This window comes from Nerophis lumbriciformis, linkage group LG17 (genome assembly GCF_033978685.3).
Source record: "Nerophis lumbriciformis linkage group LG17, RoL_Nlum_v2.1, whole genome shotgun sequence".
Lineage (NCBI taxonomy): Eukaryota > Metazoa > Chordata > Actinopteri > Syngnathiformes > Syngnathidae > Nerophis > Nerophis lumbriciformis.
The window spans coordinates 11,215,331-11,236,405 of NC_084564.2; the positions used below are offsets into that span (position 1 = coordinate 11,215,331).

General features: G+C 40.8%; 3 protein-coding genes across 7 annotated transcripts in view; 1 reads left to right on the top strand and 2 right to left on the bottom strand.

Annotated features, from left to right (window-relative positions):
* pgm2l1 (phosphoglucomutase 2-like 1) overlaps window positions 1-13,867 on the top strand; it is a 34,162-nt gene extending 20,295 nt beyond the window's left edge. Inside the window, exon 15 of the mRNA XM_061972462.2 lies at window positions 11,115-13,867. The gene's annotated coding sequence lies outside the window, so the exon portion shown is untranslated. The remainder of the gene's footprint in view (window positions 1-11,114) is intronic.
* LOC133614901 (olfactory receptor 1D2-like) lies at window positions 1,916-2,872 on the bottom strand. Its single transcript, XM_061973265.2, has one exon. It carries the CDS (start codon window positions 2,870-2,872, stop codon window positions 1,916-1,918), a length of 957 nt encoding a protein of 318 aa, XP_061829249.2.
* The window catches only part of wdr62 (WD repeat domain 62), a 49,536-nt gene continuing 39,504 nt past the window's right edge, over window positions 11,044-21,075 (bottom strand). For all 5 annotated transcript variants that reach the window (XM_072914988.1, XM_061972459.1, XM_061972458.1 and 2 more), the window contains 2 exons: window positions 18,150-18,250; window positions 11,044-11,235 (listed from right to left, as the gene is read on the bottom strand). In XM_072914988.1, coding sequence (XP_072771089.1) covers window positions 11,104-11,235; window positions 18,150-18,250 — 233 coding nt within the window. In that variant the 3' untranslated portion in view covers window positions 11,044-11,103. The remainder of the gene's footprint in view (window positions 11,236-18,149; window positions 18,251-21,075) is intronic.

The window sequence follows — 21,075 nt, forward strand, 5'->3', positions numbered from 1 at the left end:
CATCTCTAATGTAATCATTTTAACTTTTCAACAGAAATAGCACTGCAAAAATATTAAGGACATACTTCTGTATTTTGGTAGTTATGCTGTCAACATTTAACAAGGTTTCTTCAACTTGGACTTGAAAGCATAAATAGTATAAACACTTTAAACAGTATAACAGTACTAAACAATTCCAATAGATAACATTTGTGTCATTACCTTTTTAAATAAAACTTCGGCATTTATCACATCCAAAGAATCTGTTTGGGCGACGAAAAACGTTGAAAGTTTTCCACTTGTATCGCTAGCAACGGCATTAGACTTGTGTTTTTTTGTCCCAACGTGGTCTTTTACATCGCTAATTCGTCCGTGTCCGATCGAAAAATCTTGTCTGCACAAGGTGCAATTCGCGTAGTTTTCACCCTTTTTGGAACGGATAATTATTCCCGGATAGGCTTTTGAATATTCTTCACGGAATGACTGCAGTTTTCTTTTCGGTTTAAGACTCGTTTGCGATTTTTCTCCGGCTGATTCCACGATCGTTCGCTCGTTTGGAAACAATGGGCAACTGGTGCCTCGTGCTTGGCAGCGGTGCTATAAATAGCCTCGCGCATGGCATTCGGAATGGCTCGATAGGAAGTTACGGGAAGCAGTGTCGATTGTCATTGTTGTTACGCGATTTCGTGAATAAAACTTTTTTTAAAATATTTTTTTTCCATCCATCCATCCATCTTCTTCCGCTTATCCGAGGTCGGGTCGCGGGGGCAGCAGCCTAAGCAGGGAAACCCAGACTTCCCTCTCCCCAGCCACTTCGTCCAGCTCCTCCCGGGCGATCCCGAGGCGTTCCCAGGCCAGCCGGGAGACATAGTCTTCCCAACGTGTCCTGGGTCTTCCTCGTGGCCTCCTACCGGTCGGACGTGCCCTAAACAACTCCCTAGGGAGGCGCTCGGGTGGCATCCTGACCAGATGCCCGAACCACCTCATCTGGCTCCTCTCGATGTGGAGGAGCAGCGGCTTTACTTTGAGCTCCCCCCGGATGACAGAGCTTCTCACCCTATCTCTAAGGGAGAGCCCCGCCACCCGGCGGAGGAAACTCATTTCGACCGCTTGTACCCGTGATATCTTGTCCTTTCGGTCATAACCCAAAGCTCATGACCATAGGTGAGGATGGGAACGTAGATCGACCGGTAAATTGAGAGCTTTGCCTTCCGGCTCAGCTCCTTCTTCACCACAACGGATCGATACAGCGTCCGCATTACTGAAGACGCCGCACCGATCCGCCTGTCGATCTCACGATCCACTCTTCCCTCACTCGTGAACAAGACTCCGAGGTACTTGAACTCCTCCACTTGGGGCAAGATCTCCTCCCCAACCCGGAGATGGCACTCCACCCTTTTCCGGGCGAGAACCATGGACTCGGACTTGGAGGTGCTGATTCTCATCCCAGTCGCTTCACACTCAGCTGCGAACCGATCCAATATTTTTTTTTAATTAATGAAAAAACGTATTTTTTATCACTACAACCGTAGGTTGATGAAAACCGTACTAATTACGGGGAAAACCGGAGTAGTTGGCAGGTATGCTAATGTGACGCCATATACAATCTCCAGCACGCTCTGGCGAAAGATTGTACGCCACCTCTTTTTATTGGGACACAACAACATCTGCTTCCAAAGGAATGGGGAGTATGTAAACAGTCATTGTTTTCGGTCACTTTAACACAAAAGGAAAAAGATGCCTCGGGCTCGGGCTGGTCCTGGCTTCAGCCTGGGCAGGTCTTCGATGACAATAGATAACCCCCCCGTCCCGTCTCCTCCCATCGTACACAATGGAATTTTCCAAGCCTTTAGCGTGGTGTAACAAAGACAGCTCTCATCTGTTCACTGGAACTCAGAACGCAAAGTTTTTTGATAGTACAATTTTTCTGACAGTGTCAGTGCGAGTCGGACGGCGCGACGTCTTTCTGCGTGAAGTTGTGGACGATGCGCCAGCGAATCTGCTGCAGGTTGATGCCGTAGATGACGGGGTTAACGAGGGGCGGCACCACCAGGAACTCCACGGCCAGCATGTTCTGCAGAACCTGCAGCTGGTCGCCGCCGCCGTAGCGGGAGAACAAGGTGTCGAATAACAGCGAGCCGGTGAAGATGAGCAGAGTGAGCAGGTGCGGCATGCACGTCTGCACGAACTTGCGGCGGACGGAGCGCGACCTGACGGCGGCGTGCACAAGGTGGGCGTAGGACACCACGATGAGGCCCGCCTGCGAGACGTGCAAGAACATGAGCGCGAAGCCGTACATGTTATTGGCGGTGGTGTCCACGCACGACAGCTTGACCACCTCCCAGTTGGTGCAGAACAACTTGTGGATGTGGCGGCCGCACAGCGGCAGCCTCGCCGTCAGGCCCAAGCCGCACGCCGTCTCCAGCAGCGGCAAGCACCACGTCAGCGCCAGCAGCCGCGCCACCGTGCGCGGCGTCATCACGGCGCGGTACCGCAGCGGCCAGCAGATGGCCACGTAGCGGTCCAGCGCCATGACGGTCAGGCTGGCGAACTCGCAGAAGATGTAGCCGTAGACGGCGAAGATCTGCGTCAGGCAGCCGGCGTACGAGATGACGTGCGCCTCGGCCAGCAGGTCGCTCAGCAGCTTGGGGTAGAAGGTGGACGCGCCGAAGATGCCGTTGATGCACAGGTTGCACAGGAAGATGTAGATGGGCTCGTGCAGCGTCTTCTCCACGCACACGGTCACGATCAGCGTCACGTTGACCAGCAGCGTGACCACGTAGGACGCCAGCGCCAAGGAGAAGTAGATCTGACGGCTGGACGCCGACTCGTTGAGGCCGTGAAGGACGAACACCGCGTCCGAGTGGTTCTCCAGCACGCCTCCCATGATCATCGCAATCACGCGTGGCATCAAACGACGAACCCGGCCGGTTCTTATTGACCCCCGAAGAGCCGCGGCCGATGATGTCAGAGGGCCCGCCCCCCCTGAGCGCTGACTGACACCTGACAGTTGAAAGCCTTACGGTTCCTCCGCCTCGCTTTGATAGACAGATGGTAATTGCCTGTTGCGTCAGGGGTCCCTCAGGTCAAAGGTCACGTCAACACCTTCGTCCCACAGGGACCAATCAGCCGTCACCACCTCAGAGGATGGCGAAGGCGTCCCCTCAGACAACCGGCCATCCAAATGCGGACCATGTGTCCTAATGAGCAACATCTTGTTTTTTTTTATAATGCAAGTCAATCACGCTCGTTAATGAAAGACTTCAACATTTATTACATAACTGAAGCCTTACAACAAATTATATGCAGCGTTTTACATAACGAGGGGGATTTCGCCGCTTTGGTTGCTGAAAGTGATTGAGTACCGAAATACGTGTAAAGTATTTCCAATATGAAAAATAACATTTGGGCTGTCGCGAAAAAAAAAATAAAGGAATGAATCCATTTGAAATATTTGGCAACTATCAGTTATTTTACTAATAGACTAATCAATCAGTTTGTTGGATTAATGGAGTAATCGGATAAATAAGCGAGTGCCTGTTAAAACATATTTAAACTAGAGATGTCCGATAATATCGGCCTGCTTTAAAATGTAATATCGGAAATTATCGGTATCGTTTTTTTTTATTATCTCTATCGTTTTTTTTTGTTTTTTTTAATTAAATCAACATGAAAAACACAAGATACACTTACAATTAGTGCACCAACCCAAAAAAACTCCCTCCCCTCATTCACACAAAAGGGTTGTTTCTTTCTGTTATTAATATTCTGGTTCCTACATTATATATCCATATATATCAAACAAAATAAGTAAATATAAAACCAATATAAAAATAAATATGATTTAAAAACGATTTTTAAAGGGTAAAACTAGAGATGTCCGATAATATCGGCCTGCTGATAAATGCTTTAAAAAAAATTAATATCGGAAATTATCGGTATCGGGTTTTTATATTATCGGTATCTTTTTTTAAATTTTTATTAAATGAACATAAAAAACACAAGATACACTTACAATTAGTGCACCAACCCAAAAAATCTCCCTCCCTCATTTACACTCATTCACACAAAAGGGTTGTTTCTTTCTGTTATTAATATTCTGGTTCCTACATTATATATCCATATATATCAAACAAAATAAGTAAATATAAAACCAATATAAAAATAAATATGATTTAAAAACGATTTTTAAAGGGCAAAACTAGAGATGTCCGATAATATCGGCCTGCTGATAAATGCTTTAAAAAAATGTATTATCGGAAATTATGGGTATTGTTTTTTTTTATTATCCGTATCTTTTTTTCTTTTAATTAAATGAACATAAAAAACACAATCTACACTTACAATTAGTACACCAACCCCAAAAAAAAACTCCCTCCCCCATTTACACTCATTCACACAAAAGGGTTGTTTCTTTCTGTTATTAATATTCTGGTTCCTACATTATATATCAATATATATCAATACAGTCTGCAAGGGATACAGTCCGTAAGCACACATGATTGTGCGTGCTGCTGGTCCACTAATAGTACTAACCTTTAACACTTAATTTGACTCATTTTCATTCATTACTAGTTTCTATATAACTGTTTTTATATTGTTTTACTTTCTTTTTTATTCAAGAAAATGTTTTTAATTTATTTATCTTATTTATTTATTTTTATTTTTTTAAACAGGACCTTATCTTCACCATACATGGTTGTTCAAATTAGGCATAATAATGTGTTAATTCCACGACTGTATATATCGGTATTAGTTGATATCGGTATCGGTAATTAAAGAGTTGGACAATATCGGATATCGGCAAAAAGACATTATCGGACATCCCTAATTTAAACCCAATCTTCCTTCTACAGAAATGAGCCACAAGATTCGTTGGTGGAAATGCATACAGGGAACTGGGGCCGGAATAGCTCGGTTGGTAGAGTGGCCGTGCCAGCAACTTGAGGGTTCCAGGTTCGATTCCCGCTCCCACCATCCTAGTCACTGCCGTTGTGTCCTTGGGCAAGACACTTAACCCACCTTCTCCCAGTGCCACCCACACTGGTTTGAATGTAACTTAGATATTGGGTTTCACTATGTAAAGCGCTTTGAGTCACTAGAGAAAAGCACTATATAAATATAATTCACTTCACAACTCACAAAGCCAATATTCCAACAGTTAAACTTAATGAACAAAAAAAAGGAAAAAAGTGTTTTGAACAATCGTATGTGTATACAGTCGTGGTCAAAAGTTGACATACACTAGAAAAGAACATAATGTCATGGCTGTCTTGAGTTTGCAATCATTTTTACAACTCTTATTTTTTTGTGATAGAGTGATTGGAGCACATACTTGTTGGTCACAAAAAACATTCATGAAGTTTGCTTCTTTTATGAATTTATTATGGGTCTACTGAAAATGTGAGCAAATGTGCTGGGTCAAAAGTATACATACAGCAATGTTAATATTTGCTTACATGTCCCTTGGCAAGTTTCACTGCAATAAGGCACTTTTGGTAGCCATCCACAAGCTTCTGCTTGAATTTTGGTACAGTTCAGCTAAATGTGTTGGTTTTCTGACATGGACTTGTTTCTTCAGCATTGTCCACACGTTTAAGTCAGGACTTTGGGAAGGCCATTTTAAAACCTTAATTATAGCCTTCTGACCACAGAACTTTCCTCCAGAAGGTCTTATCTTTCTTCATGTGATGTCAGATGAAACAAAAATGGAGCTGTTTGGCCACAATACCCAGCAATATGTTTGGAGGAGAAACGGTGAGGCCTTTAATCCCAGGAACACCATACCTACCGTCAAGCATGGTGGTGGTAGTATTATACTCTGGGCCTGTTTTGCTGCCAATGGAACTGCTGCTTTACGAGAGTAAATGGGACAATGAAAAAGGAGGATTACCTCCAAATTCTTCAAGACAAGCTAAAATCATCAGCCTGGAGGTTGGGTCTTGGGCGCAGTTGGGTGTTCCAACAGGACAATGACCCCAAACACACGTCAAAAGTGGTAAAGGAATGGCTAAATCAGGCTAGAATTAAGATTTTAGAATGGCCTTCCCAAAGTCCTGACTTAAATGTGTGCACAATGCTGAAGAAACAAGTCCATGTCAGAAAACCAACACATTTAGCTGAACTGCACCAATTTTGTGAAAAGGAGTGGTCAAAAATTCAAGCAGAAGCTTGTGGATGGCTACCAAAAGCGCCTTATTGCAGGTAAACTTGCCAAGGGACATGTAAGCAAATATTAACATTGCTGTATGTATACTTTTGACCCAGCACATTTGCTCACATTTTCAGTAGACCCATAATAAATTCATAAAAGAAGCAAACTTCATGAATGTTTTTTGTGACCAACAAGTATGTGCTCCAATCACTCTATCACAAAAAAATAAGAGTTGTAGAAATGATTGGAAACTCAAGACAGCCATGACATGATGTTCTTTACAAGTGTATGTAAACTTTTGACCAGGACTGTATATATTGGTAAATGCATGTATTTACATGTGATCAAGTACTATGATTTTGACAGAGACTCTAGAGTCCTTTTTTGTGTTCCAATTTATTTATTTATTTTCTCTATTTGACATGTGCAAAGTGAACGTGGAAAGGGTCGGCATAATAAAGCTTTTAGCCTATACCTTTTTTGGTCAGAAAATGTAATCAGATACGTTTATTTATGTATCTGCTATGCACTTGAAGTGTACTGTTTACACCAGGGGTGCTCACACTTTTTCTGCAGGCGAGCTACTTTTCAATTTATCAAGTCGTGGGGATCTACCTCATTCATATATATAATTTATATTTACTTATTTATGAAATATATGTTTTTGTTAACAAGTTAAAGGTGTTTAATGATAATGCAAGCATGTTTAACACATATAGTTAATATTGTTAATACATTAAAGGTGTTTAATGATAATGCAATCATGTTTAACACATAGTTAATATTGTTAATAAATTAAAGGTTTAATGATAATAATACAAGAATGTTTAATACATATAGTTAATATTGTTAATAAATTAAAGGTGTTTAATGATAATACAAGAATGTTTAATACATATAGTTAATATTGTTAATAAATTAAAGGTGTTTAAAGATAATACAAGCATGTTTAATACATATAGTTAATATTGTTAACAAGTTAAAGGTGTTTAAAGATAATACAAGCATGTTTAACACATATAGTTAATATTGTTAACAAGTTAAGGTGTTTAAAGATAATACAGGCATGTTGAACACATATAGATTCCTTTCTTTCATGAAGACAAGAATATAAGTTGGTGTATTACCTGATTGTGATGACTTGCATTGATTGGAATCAGACAGTGGTGCTAAAAACGTCCGCATTTTCGAATGGAGGAGAAAAAAGTCCTCCTTTCTGTCCAATACCACATGAAAGTGGTTGGTTTTTGGCATCTTATTTGTCCAGCTTCCGTACTCCTTTGTATACACTTTACAAGAAATACATTGTCGGCAAACTCCGTAGCTTGCTAGCTTGTGCACGCCAGCTTTCTGAAACTCGTTTTGTTAGCGCAACTGTGCAACTGTGCAGTCGGTCTTTGGAGTTTTGACGACAGGTACGGCGCCAGAGTCTGTTGAAATAAAGTGTTTCTCGCCTTCCAGTCGGTAATTTTATTGAGCTGGCAGCAGCCAGCGTCATCTCAGAAGACCCTCGGGTGCCGTGAATGTCAATCAAGTGACGAAAGTGACGTCATAGTGAAGATTTATGATCGCTCATTTTTAGGACTATTTTTTTAATGCCTGGCTGGTGATCGACTGACACACCCTCCGCGATCGACCGGTAGCTCCCGATCGACGTAATGAGCACCCCTGGTTTACATGAACTGATGACCACATTAAAAAAATAAAAATAAAATAAAATAAAAAGTATAATACCCTAAAGATCAAGTACAAAGCACATTTGATTCTACAAAACAGTCAAAACAGATTTGCAAAGAGAGAAAGTAATTATAATGTGAAAGGAAGTGAGCTGTTTAATAAATGGAGATATAGAACCGAGAGAATGGAAAGAAGCATTTCAGTCAAAGGTGTAAATCTTGACAGTGAAATAAAACTATCTTCTAATGCATTAGGACGGCGTGGCGAAGTTGGTAGAGTGGCCGTGCCAGCAATCGGAGTGTTGCTGGTTACTGGGGTTCAATCCCCACCTTCTACCATCCTAGTCATGTCCGTTGTGTCCTTGGGCAAGACACTTCACCCTTGCTCCTGATGGCTGCTGGTTAGCGCCTTGCATGGCAGCTCCCGCCATCAGTGTGTGAATGTGTGTGTGAATGGGTGAATGTGGAAATAGTGTCAAAGCGCTTTGAGTACCTTGAAGGTAGAAAAGCGCTATACAAGTATATCCCATTTATTTATTTATTTAAAATAAAATAAAAATCATGATTTGGAGTATTATTTTTGTTTCCATGTTTAATGGTGTTTGTTATGAAATATGTATGTTATGAATACGGAAAATGTGCCTAAATTGTCTCAGGTGAACAATAACTGTTATATGACACATTTTTTAATGATTCATTTTAATGTTATGTTGATTGTTTTTTGTTCTTGGATGAATGAAATAAAAATATTTAAAAAAAAACAAACACTTTATGGCAAAGGTTTCCAAAACTGAAAAAAGTTAAGCATGCGGGGGCCATTTTGCTATTTTTCATTTTCAAAACCAATACAATTTTGGTGAACGTTAAAGGTCCCAGGGACCCAAGAGGGTCTCAGTCGTGAAAGTGTTAAAAACAAGTCATATATATATTTTTTACTTTCAACGCTAAAGTGTCGATATATCAATTTCAAATCTATCAGTTGACAAAGTATTTGTTTTTTTTTATGGCAACAAGACGCAATCTTCCCCCCCCCACAACATTTTCTAAGTGGAATATTTAAAATGAAGTAATTGGAGCCTTAAAAGGGAACTTCATTTTTTGGAAGTTTGCCTATTGTTCACAATCATTATGAAAGATGAAGAACACACGTCTTTTTTTTTAAATTATTTTAAAGATGATAAAAATAAAAAAAATCAGAGGGCTATTTAGTCTTTGCCCTGGCCTCACTCGGTCTGGCTTCCTAGTTTGTGCTTACACAACTGATGACGATTATTTCCTGTGCTTTAGCTGCTAGTTCTCACGCTAGGCTATTTTGGCTTGCTAGCTCCCACGCTAGCTCTTTTGTTTTTGCCTTTTGTGCTACGTGCATGTCTTTTGTTATTCACCGTATGATTTATATTTTAAATAAATCATATTCCTACCTGCAAGCTGTGTCCGAAGCCGTCTGCATCCTTGGGAGAACCACACCCGCATCACGATGCGACCTCGCCGTTACAGTTGTATGGGAACAAACTAGAAAGCCCGACCAACTGAGGCCAGGGCAAAGACTAAATAGCCCTCTGATTAGTGCCCGGGCAACAGGTGCGCGTCCCGAACACTAACCAGAGGCAGGTGAATGTAATCGGTTGACATGGCAACTGAAAACAAACAAAATCAAGAGGTGCTGAAAACACAAGAGACTAGAAAACATAAACAAACTATGATCCGGGCAGCGGATCATAACATTATTATGCCTAATTTTGTTGTGATGCCCCGCTGGATGCATTAAACAATGTAACAAGGTTTTCCAAAATAAATCAACTCACGTTATGGAAAAAAATGCCAACATGGCACTGCCATATTTATTATTGAAGTCACAAAGTGCATTATTTTTTTTTAACATGCCTCAAAACAGCAGCTTGGAATTTGGGACATGCTCTCCCTGAGAGAGCATGAAGAGGTTGAGGTAGCGGGGGGGGGTGTATATTTTGTTGCGTCCCGGAAGAGTTAGTGCTGCAAGGGATTCTGGGTATTTGTTCTGTTGTGTTTATGTTGTGTTACGGTGCAAATGTTCTCCCGAAATGTGTTTGTCATTCTTGTTTGGTGTGGGTTCACAGTGTGGCGCATATTTGTAACAGTGTTAAAGTTGTTTATACGGCCACCCTCAGTGTGACCTGTATGGCTATTGACCAAGTATGAGAGCATTCACTTGTGTGTGTGAAAAGCCGTGGATATTATGTGACTGGACCGGCACGCAAAGGCAGTGCCTTTAAGGTTTATTGGCGCTCTGTACTTCTCCCTACGTCCGTGTACCACTCTCTACAGTGGCGTTTTAAAAAGTCATAAGTTTTACTTTTTGAAACAGATACCGATAATTTCCGATATTACATTTTAAAGCATTTATTGGCTGATAATATCGACAGTCCAATATTAATATTATCAAACATCCCTAGAACTTAGCGCTTTTCTACCTTTTTAAGGAACTCAAAGCGCTTTGACACTATTTCCACATTCACCCATTCATTCACACACTGATGGCGGGAGCTGCCATGCACGGCGCTAACCAGGACCCATCAGGAGCAAGGGTGAAGTGTCTTGCTCAAGGACACAACGGACGTGACTGGGATGATAGAAGGTGGGGATTGAACCAGGAACCCTCAGATTGCTGGCACGGCCACTCTCCCAACTTCGCCACGCCGTCCCCAACGTTAGGTACTCATCCCTAACATTGGCCCGCCTTCCTTCTCTTTAGCGAGGACTAGATTAAGGAAGGGAAAGCAACTCCAGACTTGAAGGTAATTCTGACTTCAAGGCCTTCAAAATAATAACCAGCAGGGGCAGACACCATGTGTCCACACTTCAGGTGATTGACAGATCAAATGTCAGCACAAAGCACAGCAGGGTGGCCAGAGACCTTGGAAAGGAATGACCAGAACCCAAAAGATTTGAACCACAGACCCAGTGAGTCTACTGGAGCAGCTCAGCAGGGCCTCCTTCCGTTCTCTACACAGGAGATGTTGACAGAGAGGCCACACACGTCCACATGGTCACCGCAATGAACCAACAGGTTGCTATAAAAAGCTGTGTAACCATGGCAACGGCCCCCAGTTGCTCTAAGCGTCCTCCAGTGGAAGAAGCGCCGCCCCGTGGGGCTCGTTAGTGTCAAAAGGACATTAGGTGTAAACAAGCGGTGTGACGATGGTTAGGGAGGCTGTGCTGTTGGGAAATAACCATGGCCCAGAAGAACTTCAAGCCTCCTTTTTAGAAATCTTTATTTTAACAAAACATAAGACATTTAAAACAAATTTGGTTCCGTTATCTTCCAGACTGCCACAGAGGGCGCCGCTGCCTCGCTTGCCTCGCCGCCGTCAGCTCCAAATCAACCACATCAAACGCGTCCCACAAGATGGCCTCCATCTGCTCGCCGCCGCACGTCGCCGCTGCAAGCTGAGGGAATGAGTGACACGCTCCTCGTGAGGACATTGAAACCATCTCCCGCGCCTTCTTCGGACAAAGTAACTCCGCGGTGTTCGTGTGACATCCCCCGCTGTCCTGCCCGGGGCCTCCGAATGTGAGTGCGCGAGCTAGTCATCGAGCTGAAGGCCTGAGCTTCCCAGGTGTCAGGGAGTGAGGTTTACAAACATGCACTGGCTCCTACATGAGTACTCAGCAACTCGCCATGACGGATCCTCTTGCACAGGGGTGTCCAAGCTTTTTGGGGAGAGTTGGGGGGCCGCATTGGTCAAATTGAATTTGGCCGGGGGCCGTAAGCTGATTGCATGTAAAGTAACTAATATATATAACCTTATGTAAATAACTATATATCTCTATATACACAGGAGTGGTCAAAAATTCAAGCAGAAGCTTGTGGATGGCTACCAAAAGTGCCTTATTGCAGGTAAACTTGCCAAGGGATATGTAAGCAAATATTAACATTGCTGTATGTATACTTTTGACCCAGCACATTTGCTCACATTTTCAGTAGACCCATAATAAATTCATAAAAGAACCAAATTTCATTAATGTTTTTGTGACCAACAAGTATGTGTATGGCGTCACATTAGTGCCAAAAATCCGAGCGCATAAAAACTGTTATCGCGCGGGACACCCTTTTGTGCGCGCGTGGTGCCTTTTTGCGCGCTCTCTGTGTACTCCTGGCATCTCTCCTCGCGCTGTCATGTTTCTTTTTGGCACTTTGGGGGCGGGTATTATTATTCACTATTTACGGGTATTATTATTCACTATTTACATAAATAATCTTGGACAGAATATTCCGAACTCAACTTTACATTTCTATGCTGATGATACTGTCATATACTGCACAGCACCCACTCTTGCTGAGGCTTTTAAATATCTACAACATGCATTTGACAGAGTACAAGAACAACTTTGCTATCTTCAACTGGTTTTAAATGCAGAGAAAACAAAGTGTATGCTCTTTACCACATCAAAAACTGTAAGATCATCACTGTGTGAGAACATTTTAACAAGAAATGGCCAACAAATTATGTTAGTATCTGCTTTTAAATATTTAGGATTTTTAATTGATGACCACTTGAGTTTTAAGGAGCACATTCAGTATGTTGTAAAAAAACTGAAACTTTTACTGGGATTTTATTATAGAAACAAGTCTTGCTTTTCTTTTACTGTGAAACAGAAATTGGTGGAAACAACCTTTTTACCTGTTATTGACTATGGAGATGTGTTGTACATGAATGCTACTGCTGCTTGTCTCCACAAGCTGGATAGTGTGTACCACGGGGCACTGAGATTCATCACCAACTGCGCTCCCCTTACTCACCATTGTGTGTTATACTCAATGGTTAACTGGACATCTTTATGTGCTCGACGCCTCAATCATTGGTATGTTTTTATCTACAAAACCATTCTGGGTATCACTCCATCTTATCTGTCTTGTCTTTTAACAAAGAAACAAGTAAGTCACAATCTTCGTTCAATGAATGTTCTGCAATTTGTCGTCCCCAAAGTAAGAACTGAACTGGGCAAGAAAGCATTTAGGTTTTCAGCACCGAAGGCTTGGAATAACCTACAATCGAACATTAAACTTCAAACCCTAGTTACGTTGAATGAGTTTAAAGCTTCTGTGAAAGGATTGCAGTCTACCTTGTCTGTATGCACATGTGTCATGTGAGCAAGTTTTAATGTTGTAAATGTGATGTTTTATGTATTTGTTTACTGTTTTTAATGTAACCTTGCTGCTGCCCTCTTGGCCAGGTCTCCCTTGGAAAAGAGATCTTTGATCTCAATGGGATTTTACCTGGTTAAATAAAGGCTAATAAATAAATAAATGCTTAGACGGCCCCTTCTTTCTGATTGGTCAGGCGAAAAATGCTCAGAGCCAATCAGAAGTATAGCAGGGCGGGTCATCGTCAATATGTATCAAGATTTACGGAGGAAGAAGTGGATAAAAAAATGTCGCGCGCTGATGAAGGTTATTTCATTCCACATAAACACAATACAGGGTAATACAAAATGTGACCCAAATAAATAATAAGACAACAAACACCATAATCACATCTTTCAGCCAGAACTGGTCCACCAGCAATAACATCCAACCATAACATTATTTTATATTTTCACTTCTTCTTGAACATTTGTTTTCTAATTTATGGAATTTCTTTTGACTCAGGCATAAAATTAATGAAATAATCTTTGAATTTTGTTTTTAAAATGTTAAAAATAGCTTTTAATAATGTATTCTGAAACAGTTTAAAATAATCAGAGAACTGACTAACACTGACCCTACACAACTATGTTGCACAATTAAGTCTTTTTTTTTTAAAGCGAAAGAGGTAATTTCAACAGGTACAGCATCCTATGTCATATCTACATGTAATAAGATTTGTAACAAGGCAAACCGTTTGTAAATTGGTCGAAAATCGAGCAAGTTATGGTAATTTAATTAGTACATGTACCATTGACATCAATGTAATGATTGAGGCTAGATGTCCGAGGTAAGATGGCTACAACGTTGCTACGCTGGAGAATTATTGGTCATTTGAAAAATACTCACAGCCAATCAGAAAGGAGGGGCCGTCTAAGCATACCCGCCCCCAAAGTGCCAAAAAGAAACATGACAGCGCGAGGAGAGATGCCAGGAGTACACAGAGAGCGCGCAGAAAGGCGCCACGCGCGCGCAAAAAGGCACCACGCGCGCGCAAAAGGGTGTCGCGCGCGCGCGTGAAGTGGAGAATCAGCGCGCGATAACAGTTTTTATGCGCTCGGATTTTTGGCACTAATGTGACGCCATATATGTGCTCCAATCACTCTATCACAAAATAATAAGAGTTGTAGAAATGATTGGAATCTCAAGACAGCCATGACATGATGTTCTTTACAAGTGTATGTCAACTTTTGACCACGACTGTATATGTATAAATATACATAAATACACATATTTATACACATACACACATACAGTACAGGCCAAAAATTTGGACACACCTTCTCATTCAAAGCGTTTTCTTTATTTCCATGACTATTTACATTGTAGATTGTCACTGAAGGCATCAAAACTATGAATGAACACATGTGGAGTTATGTACTTAACAAAAAAACGGTGAAATAACTGAAAACATGTTTTATATTCTAGTTTCTTCAAAATTCTCTTGATGAGCTTCAAGAGGTAGTCACTTTGAAATGGTTTTCACTTCACAGGTGTGCTTGAAGCTCATCGAGAGAATGCCAAGAGTGTGCAAAGCACTAATCACAGCAAAGGGTGGCTATTTTGAAGAATCTTGTGAATGTTGTCTGTCTATCTGTGTTGGCCCTGTGATGAGGTGGCGACTTGTCCAGGGTGTACACCGCCTTCCGCCCGTATGCAGCTGAGATAGGCTCCAGCACCCCCCGCCACCCCAAAAAAGGGACAGGCGGTAGAAAATGAATGGATGGATGGATAGAATATAAAACAGGGGTGCTCACACTTTTTCTGCAGGTGAGCTACTTTTCAATTGATCAAGTCGTGGGGATCTACCTCATTCATATATATAATTTATATTTACTTATTTATGAAATATATGTTTTTGTTAACAAGTTAAAGGTGTTTAATGATAATGCAAGCATGTTTAACACATATAGTTAATATTGTTAATAAATTAAAGGTGTTTAATGATAATACAAGTATGTTTAATATATATAGTTAATATTGTTAACAAGTTAAAGGTGTTTAAAGATAATGCAAGCATGTTTAACACATATAGTTAATATTGTTAACAAGTTAAAGGTGTTTAATAATAATACAAGCATGTTTAACACATAGTTAATATTGTTAATAAATTAAAGGTGTTTAATGATAATACAAGAATGTTTAATACATATAGTTAATATTAACAACTTAAAGGTGTTTAAAGATAATACAAGCATGTTTAACACATATAGTTAATATTGTTAATAAGTTAAAGGTGTTTAAAGATAATACAAGCATTTTTAACACATATAGATTCCTTTCTTTCATGAAGACAAGAATATAAGTTGGTGTATTACCTGATTCTGATGACTTGCATTGATTGGAATCAGACAGTGGTGCTGATAACGACCGCATTTTCGAATGGAGGAGAAAAAAAGTCCTCCTTTCTGTCCAATACCACATGAAAGTGGTTGGTTTTTGGCATCTTATTTGTCCAGCTTCCGTACTCCTTTGTATACACTTTACAAGAAATACATTGTCGGCAAACTCCGTAGCTTGCTAGCTTGTGCACGCCAGCTTTCTGAGACTCTTATTTTGGTAGCGCAACTGTGCAGTCGGTCTTTGGAGTTTTGACGACAGGTACGGCGCCAGAGTCTGTTGAAATAAAGTGTTTCTCGCCTTCCTGTCGGTAATTTTAATGAGCTGGCAGCAGCCAGCGTCATCTCAGAAGACCCTCGGGTGCCGTGAATGTCAATCAAGTGACGAAAGTGACGTCATAGTGAAGATTTTTGATCGCTCATTTTTAGAACTATTTTTTTAATGCCTGGCTGGTGATCTACTGACACACCCTCCGAGATCGACCGGTAGCTCGCGATCGACGTAATGAGCACCCCTGATATAAAACATGTTTTCAGTTATTTCACTTTTTTTTGTTAAGTACATAACTCCACATGTGTTCATTCCTAGTTTTGATGCCTTCAGTGACAATCTACAATGTAAATTGTAACTGTTGCTACTAATAATTATTATAATTTGTTTTATTTCTCTAAAAACAGAATAATAAATTCATAAAAAGGGAATTCAAATCAAAATGCATAAAAGTTCATAAGAAGGCTATATTTAAGTTACTATGGTTAAAAATGTAATTTCATGCCTTTTTGTTAAGTTTGTGGACATACTTTTATTTTGAAGTGTCTCGTTTGGTCTGGCGTCTGATGTAAGGTAGCTACTTCCGGGTATGAGTAAACATTTTTGATGCAATGTGAAGGCAGAGAGAGAGAGAGACTGTCACAAAGACTAAAAAGTGTCACGAGGACTCTAAGCGTCTGGGGGATAAGAGCCTGAAGATCACAATTTCCTCTTAAAAGAAGCATGCAGGCCAACGAGGTATTTGTTTGTCATTTCTGTTTGTATTTACTTCGGTAAAATGTTTGATCCACATGCTATGCATGTTGTTATTTTTACGTTTATAACTTGCTTTATTTTATTTCAGTTTTCACGGTGAATTTGAAGGGAACGGAAGCCTTCAAATAAACCAGTTCAAGAAAGCCAGTTATGTAAATAGTCATGAAAATAAAGAAAACGCAATGAATGAGAAGGTGTGTCCAAACTTTTGGCCTGTACTGTATAAAATATATATATATATATCTATATATATATAATTATATGAACATAATGGATATATATCTAATAAATAATATGATTGGATATTAAGAGTATGTGAAAGTTCCACTCCTACTTTGTTTCCTTTCTTACGAGACAACCTCCCTAAAGTTTTGTCACCAATCAGAAACATCAAGCAGCTAACATGCGCCAAACTTGTATAAGTGCGGAAAGAGTGTTTTGCATTTTTCCCATCATGCATTGCAGGGGATTTAAAATGGGTGTAATTTTGAATGATGTGTTGTGATTTGACTTTTTTTTTTTTATAATATCCACAAATTTCAGTGGGCAGGTTGTGTTATGTGTGACCATGTGTGTTGACTCAGTTTATTTGCGCCATGAGTGGGAAAGGTTGTTTGGATAGAGTCGTAAATAAAAATGCTGTGCTGTGAACACTTCATCGTGCAATTCATGGTCATTACTTGATTAACTCACAATGTCTGTAAGACGGCAGCAAAGTTGTAGCACTTATACCAGGGGTCGGCAACCCGCGGCCCTATCTTTAGCGCCGCCCTAGTGGCTCTCTGGAGCTTTTTCAAAAATGTATGAAAAATGGAAAAAGATGAGGGGGAAAAAAATATATTTTTTGTGTTAACATGGTTTCTGTAGGAGGACAAACATGACACAAACCTCCCTAATTGTTATAAAGCACACTGTTTGTATTAAACATGCTTCACTGATTCGAGTATTTGGCGAGCGCCGTTTTGTCTGTCCTACTAATTTTGGCAGTCCTTGAACTCACCTTAGTTTGTTTACATGTACAACTTTCTCCGACTTTCTAGGACGTGTTTTATGCCACTTATTTTTCTGTCTCATGTTGTCCACCAAACTTTTAACGTTGTGCATGAATCCACAAAGGTGAGTTTTGTTGATGTTATTGACTTGTGTGGAGTGCTAATCAGACATATTTGGTCAGTGCATGACTGCGAGCTAATCGATGCTAACATGCTATTTAGGCTAGCTATATGTACATATTGCATAATTATGCCTCATTTGTAGCTATATTTGAGCTCATTTAGTTTCCTTTAAGTCCTCTTAATTCAATTTATATCTCATGACACACTATCTGTATGTAATATGGCTTTTATTTTTTTGCGGCTCCAGACAGATTTGTTTTTGTATTTCTGGTCCAATATGGCTCTTTCAACATTTTGGGTTGCCGACCCCTGACTTATACCCTCAGATTCCTTATTAAACTTGTGACGTCTTGTGGGGCCAAACTGAACACGCCGGCGAGCCGCACATGGCCCGCGGGCCGTCCTTTTGACACCCCTGCTGTAGCATCTAAACCAGGGGTGTCCGCATGCAGAAAAACTAAATAAATATGCTAAAAGGGGTCAAAATATGCTATGCGACTTGAACTAAATGAATTTCCCCAAGGGGACCAATAAATCTAAATCTAAATCTAAATCTAAAATCTAACCTGCTTAGTTTTGTCTTATAGCTGACCAAGCAAAAAAGCATAATATGAATCACTCATTTCATTTCTCCAATATATCGAAGGCCAATAAAAAGAAGCTGTGGCAGACCGAGCGCTCTGCTGACCACTTACGTGACTTAACATGTCGACGACTCGCTTCATCTTCTCCATTAGCTCGTCTGCGGCCTGCCGACACTGCAAAACGCTGAGAGGCTCCACACCATTCGCCGCACCTGCGGAGAAAAAGGTGGCGATGACGGTAAAGCAGAGCTTGGCAAATATTTTGACTCGGGGGCCACATTGAGAGAAATCAACGTGTCTGGGGGGGGCCAATGTGTATGTGTGTATAAAAGATATATACACATTTAGCTGTAAAAATGTGTGTTTAGGTCCCTTTTTTTCCAGGAACACTAATACTAAAAGTCACAATGTCCGATAGAGTTCTAAAAACAGTACTAAAAATGTAAAATTAAATTTACCTCACCTTCTTAGCGGAGATTCACACACCTAGAAAAACATGGCTAATGTTCACACAAGTGAGAGCGAGATGTTTGTTGCAAAGGAAAGAATAGTAGAGATGTCCGATAATGGCTTTTTTGCCGATACTCCGATATTGTCCAACTCTTAATTACCGATTCCGATATCAACCGATACCGATATATACAGTCGTGGAATTCATTATTATGGCTAATTTTGTTATGATGCCCCGCTGGATGCATTAAACAATGTAACAAGGTTTTCCAAAATAAATCAACTCAAGTTATGGAAAAAAATGCCATATTTATTATTGAAGTCACAAAGTGCATTATTTTTTGAACATGCCTCAAAACAGCAGCTTGGAATTTGGGACATGCTCTCCCTGAGAGAGCATGAGGAGGTTGAGGTGGGGGGGGTTTGGGGGTGGGGGGGGGGGGAGAATTAGTGCTGCAAGGGGTTCTGGGTATTTGTTCTGTTGTGTTTATGTTGTGTTACGGTGCAGATGTTCTCCCGAAATGTGTTTGTCATGGGTTCACAGTGTGGCGCATATTTGTAACAGTGTTAAAGTTGTTTATACGGCCACCCTCAGTGTGACCTGTATGGCTGTTGACCAAGTATGCTTTGCATTCACTTGTGTGTGTGAAAAGCCGTAGATATTATGTGATTGGGCCGGCACGCAAAGGCAGTGCCTTTAAGGTTTATTGGCGCTCTGTACTTCTCCCTACGTCCGTGTACACAGCGGCGTTTTAAAAAGTCATACGTTTTACTTTTTGAAACCGATACCGATACTTTCCGATATCACATTTTAAAGCATTTATCGGCCGATAATATCGGCAGTCCGATATTATCGGACATCTCTAAAGAATAGTGTTGTCAGTGGTTTAGATTTGCGGAACAAGTGACTGCACGCTGCAAAGTCTGTATAAAAAAAAGGAAGTAGCACAACAAACTTATTCCAGCATCTGTAAACAAAGCATCCAGTCAAGTGGGGGAAACACAACAAAACGACCGCAACAACAACAAACTCCAGCTCAAAAGCAGCTTCCTGTGATGGAATCATTTACACAATATACACTGTGTGATCCAGCGACCCCGAAAGGGGACAAACGGTAAAAAATGGATGTATGGGACCATGTGTGATGAGAAAGGAGAACAATGCATAGAACGATCACTCAAGCGGACACTCTGCACATCACCAACAACAAAAAGCCTGTTTTAACCACTTACTAAAACTACAGTCATCGTAATGTTTGACTTGATTATTTATTTTCATACAATCCTACATTTTCATTTAAAGAAGTATTTTTATTCAAAACATAAGTTTGCACTTTAGTGATTTGATTATCTATTATTATTTATTGATTATTGGTATCTATTGATTTACTGGAAATTATTTATTTGCAATGTTTTCCTTTTGTTTACAGAAGTATTTTATTTAAGTCAGAAGAATTGCCTCCCAGGGCAGGCTCTCAATTTAGTTCTTTGAAAATTATTCCATTAAAAGTACAATTTATATCTGGTCCAAAACGAACATACAAACTAGAATGTTGCTAAGGGTAAGATGCAGTGTCATTTCAAACGACTAATTTTTGATCAAATACAAGTGAAACTTGTTTTGAATTATCTCTGACATTTGTATTTTTTGTTTCTTTGAAAAGTAGGGGGTGGGGGGAATCGGGAAAAATCGTACATCTAATTTTTTTGTGAAAAAATCTGAGATTTTTATTTTCAGGCCATATATCGCCCTGTAAGAGGCTTCACTCAGTTCATTTGATTCTACTGTCAAATAATCGTGCTCAGGTACTGCCAAAAAAAAGAAACACACGGACATAGCAATTTATCAATGTCGGCAAAGTTATCAAGTTAATTTTCATTTATCGTTCAATAAATCGGCCCCGGCCTCCAATTGTACAAAAATGGGTTTAATGCCTCTACACATTGTATTTAATGCTTTTTAATGCCATTTAAGGCCTTCATTTTCACAAAATCCATTTAATGACTTTTAATGCTATTTAAACAGTGTTGGGACTAACGCTGTTAGTTTCGGCGGTAACTAGTAATCTAATGTGTTATTTTTTATATTCAGTAACTCCATCCATCCATCTTTTTCCGCTTATCCGAGGTCGGGTCACGGGGGCAGCAGCCTAAGCAGGGAAGCCCAGACTTCCCTCTCCCCAGCCACTTCGTCCAGCTCCTCCCGGGGGATCCCGAGGTGTTCCCAGGCCAGCCGGGAGAGATAGTCTTCCCAACGTGTCCTGGGTCTTGGTGGATCGGGAGGTCGACAGGCGGATCGGTGCGGCGTCTTCAGTAATGCGGACGCTGTATCGATCCGTTGTGGTGAAGAAGGAGCTGACCCGGAAGGCAAAGCTCTCAATTTACCGGTCGATCTACGTTCCCATACTCACCTATGGTCATGAGCTTTGGGTCATGACCGAAAGGACAAGATCACGGGTACAAGCGGCCGAAATGAGTTTCCTCCGCCGGGTGGCGGGGCTCTCCCTTAGAGATAGGGTGAGAAGCTCTGTCATCCGGGGGAAGCTCAAAGTAAAGCCGCTGCTCCTCCACATCGAGACAGTTACCG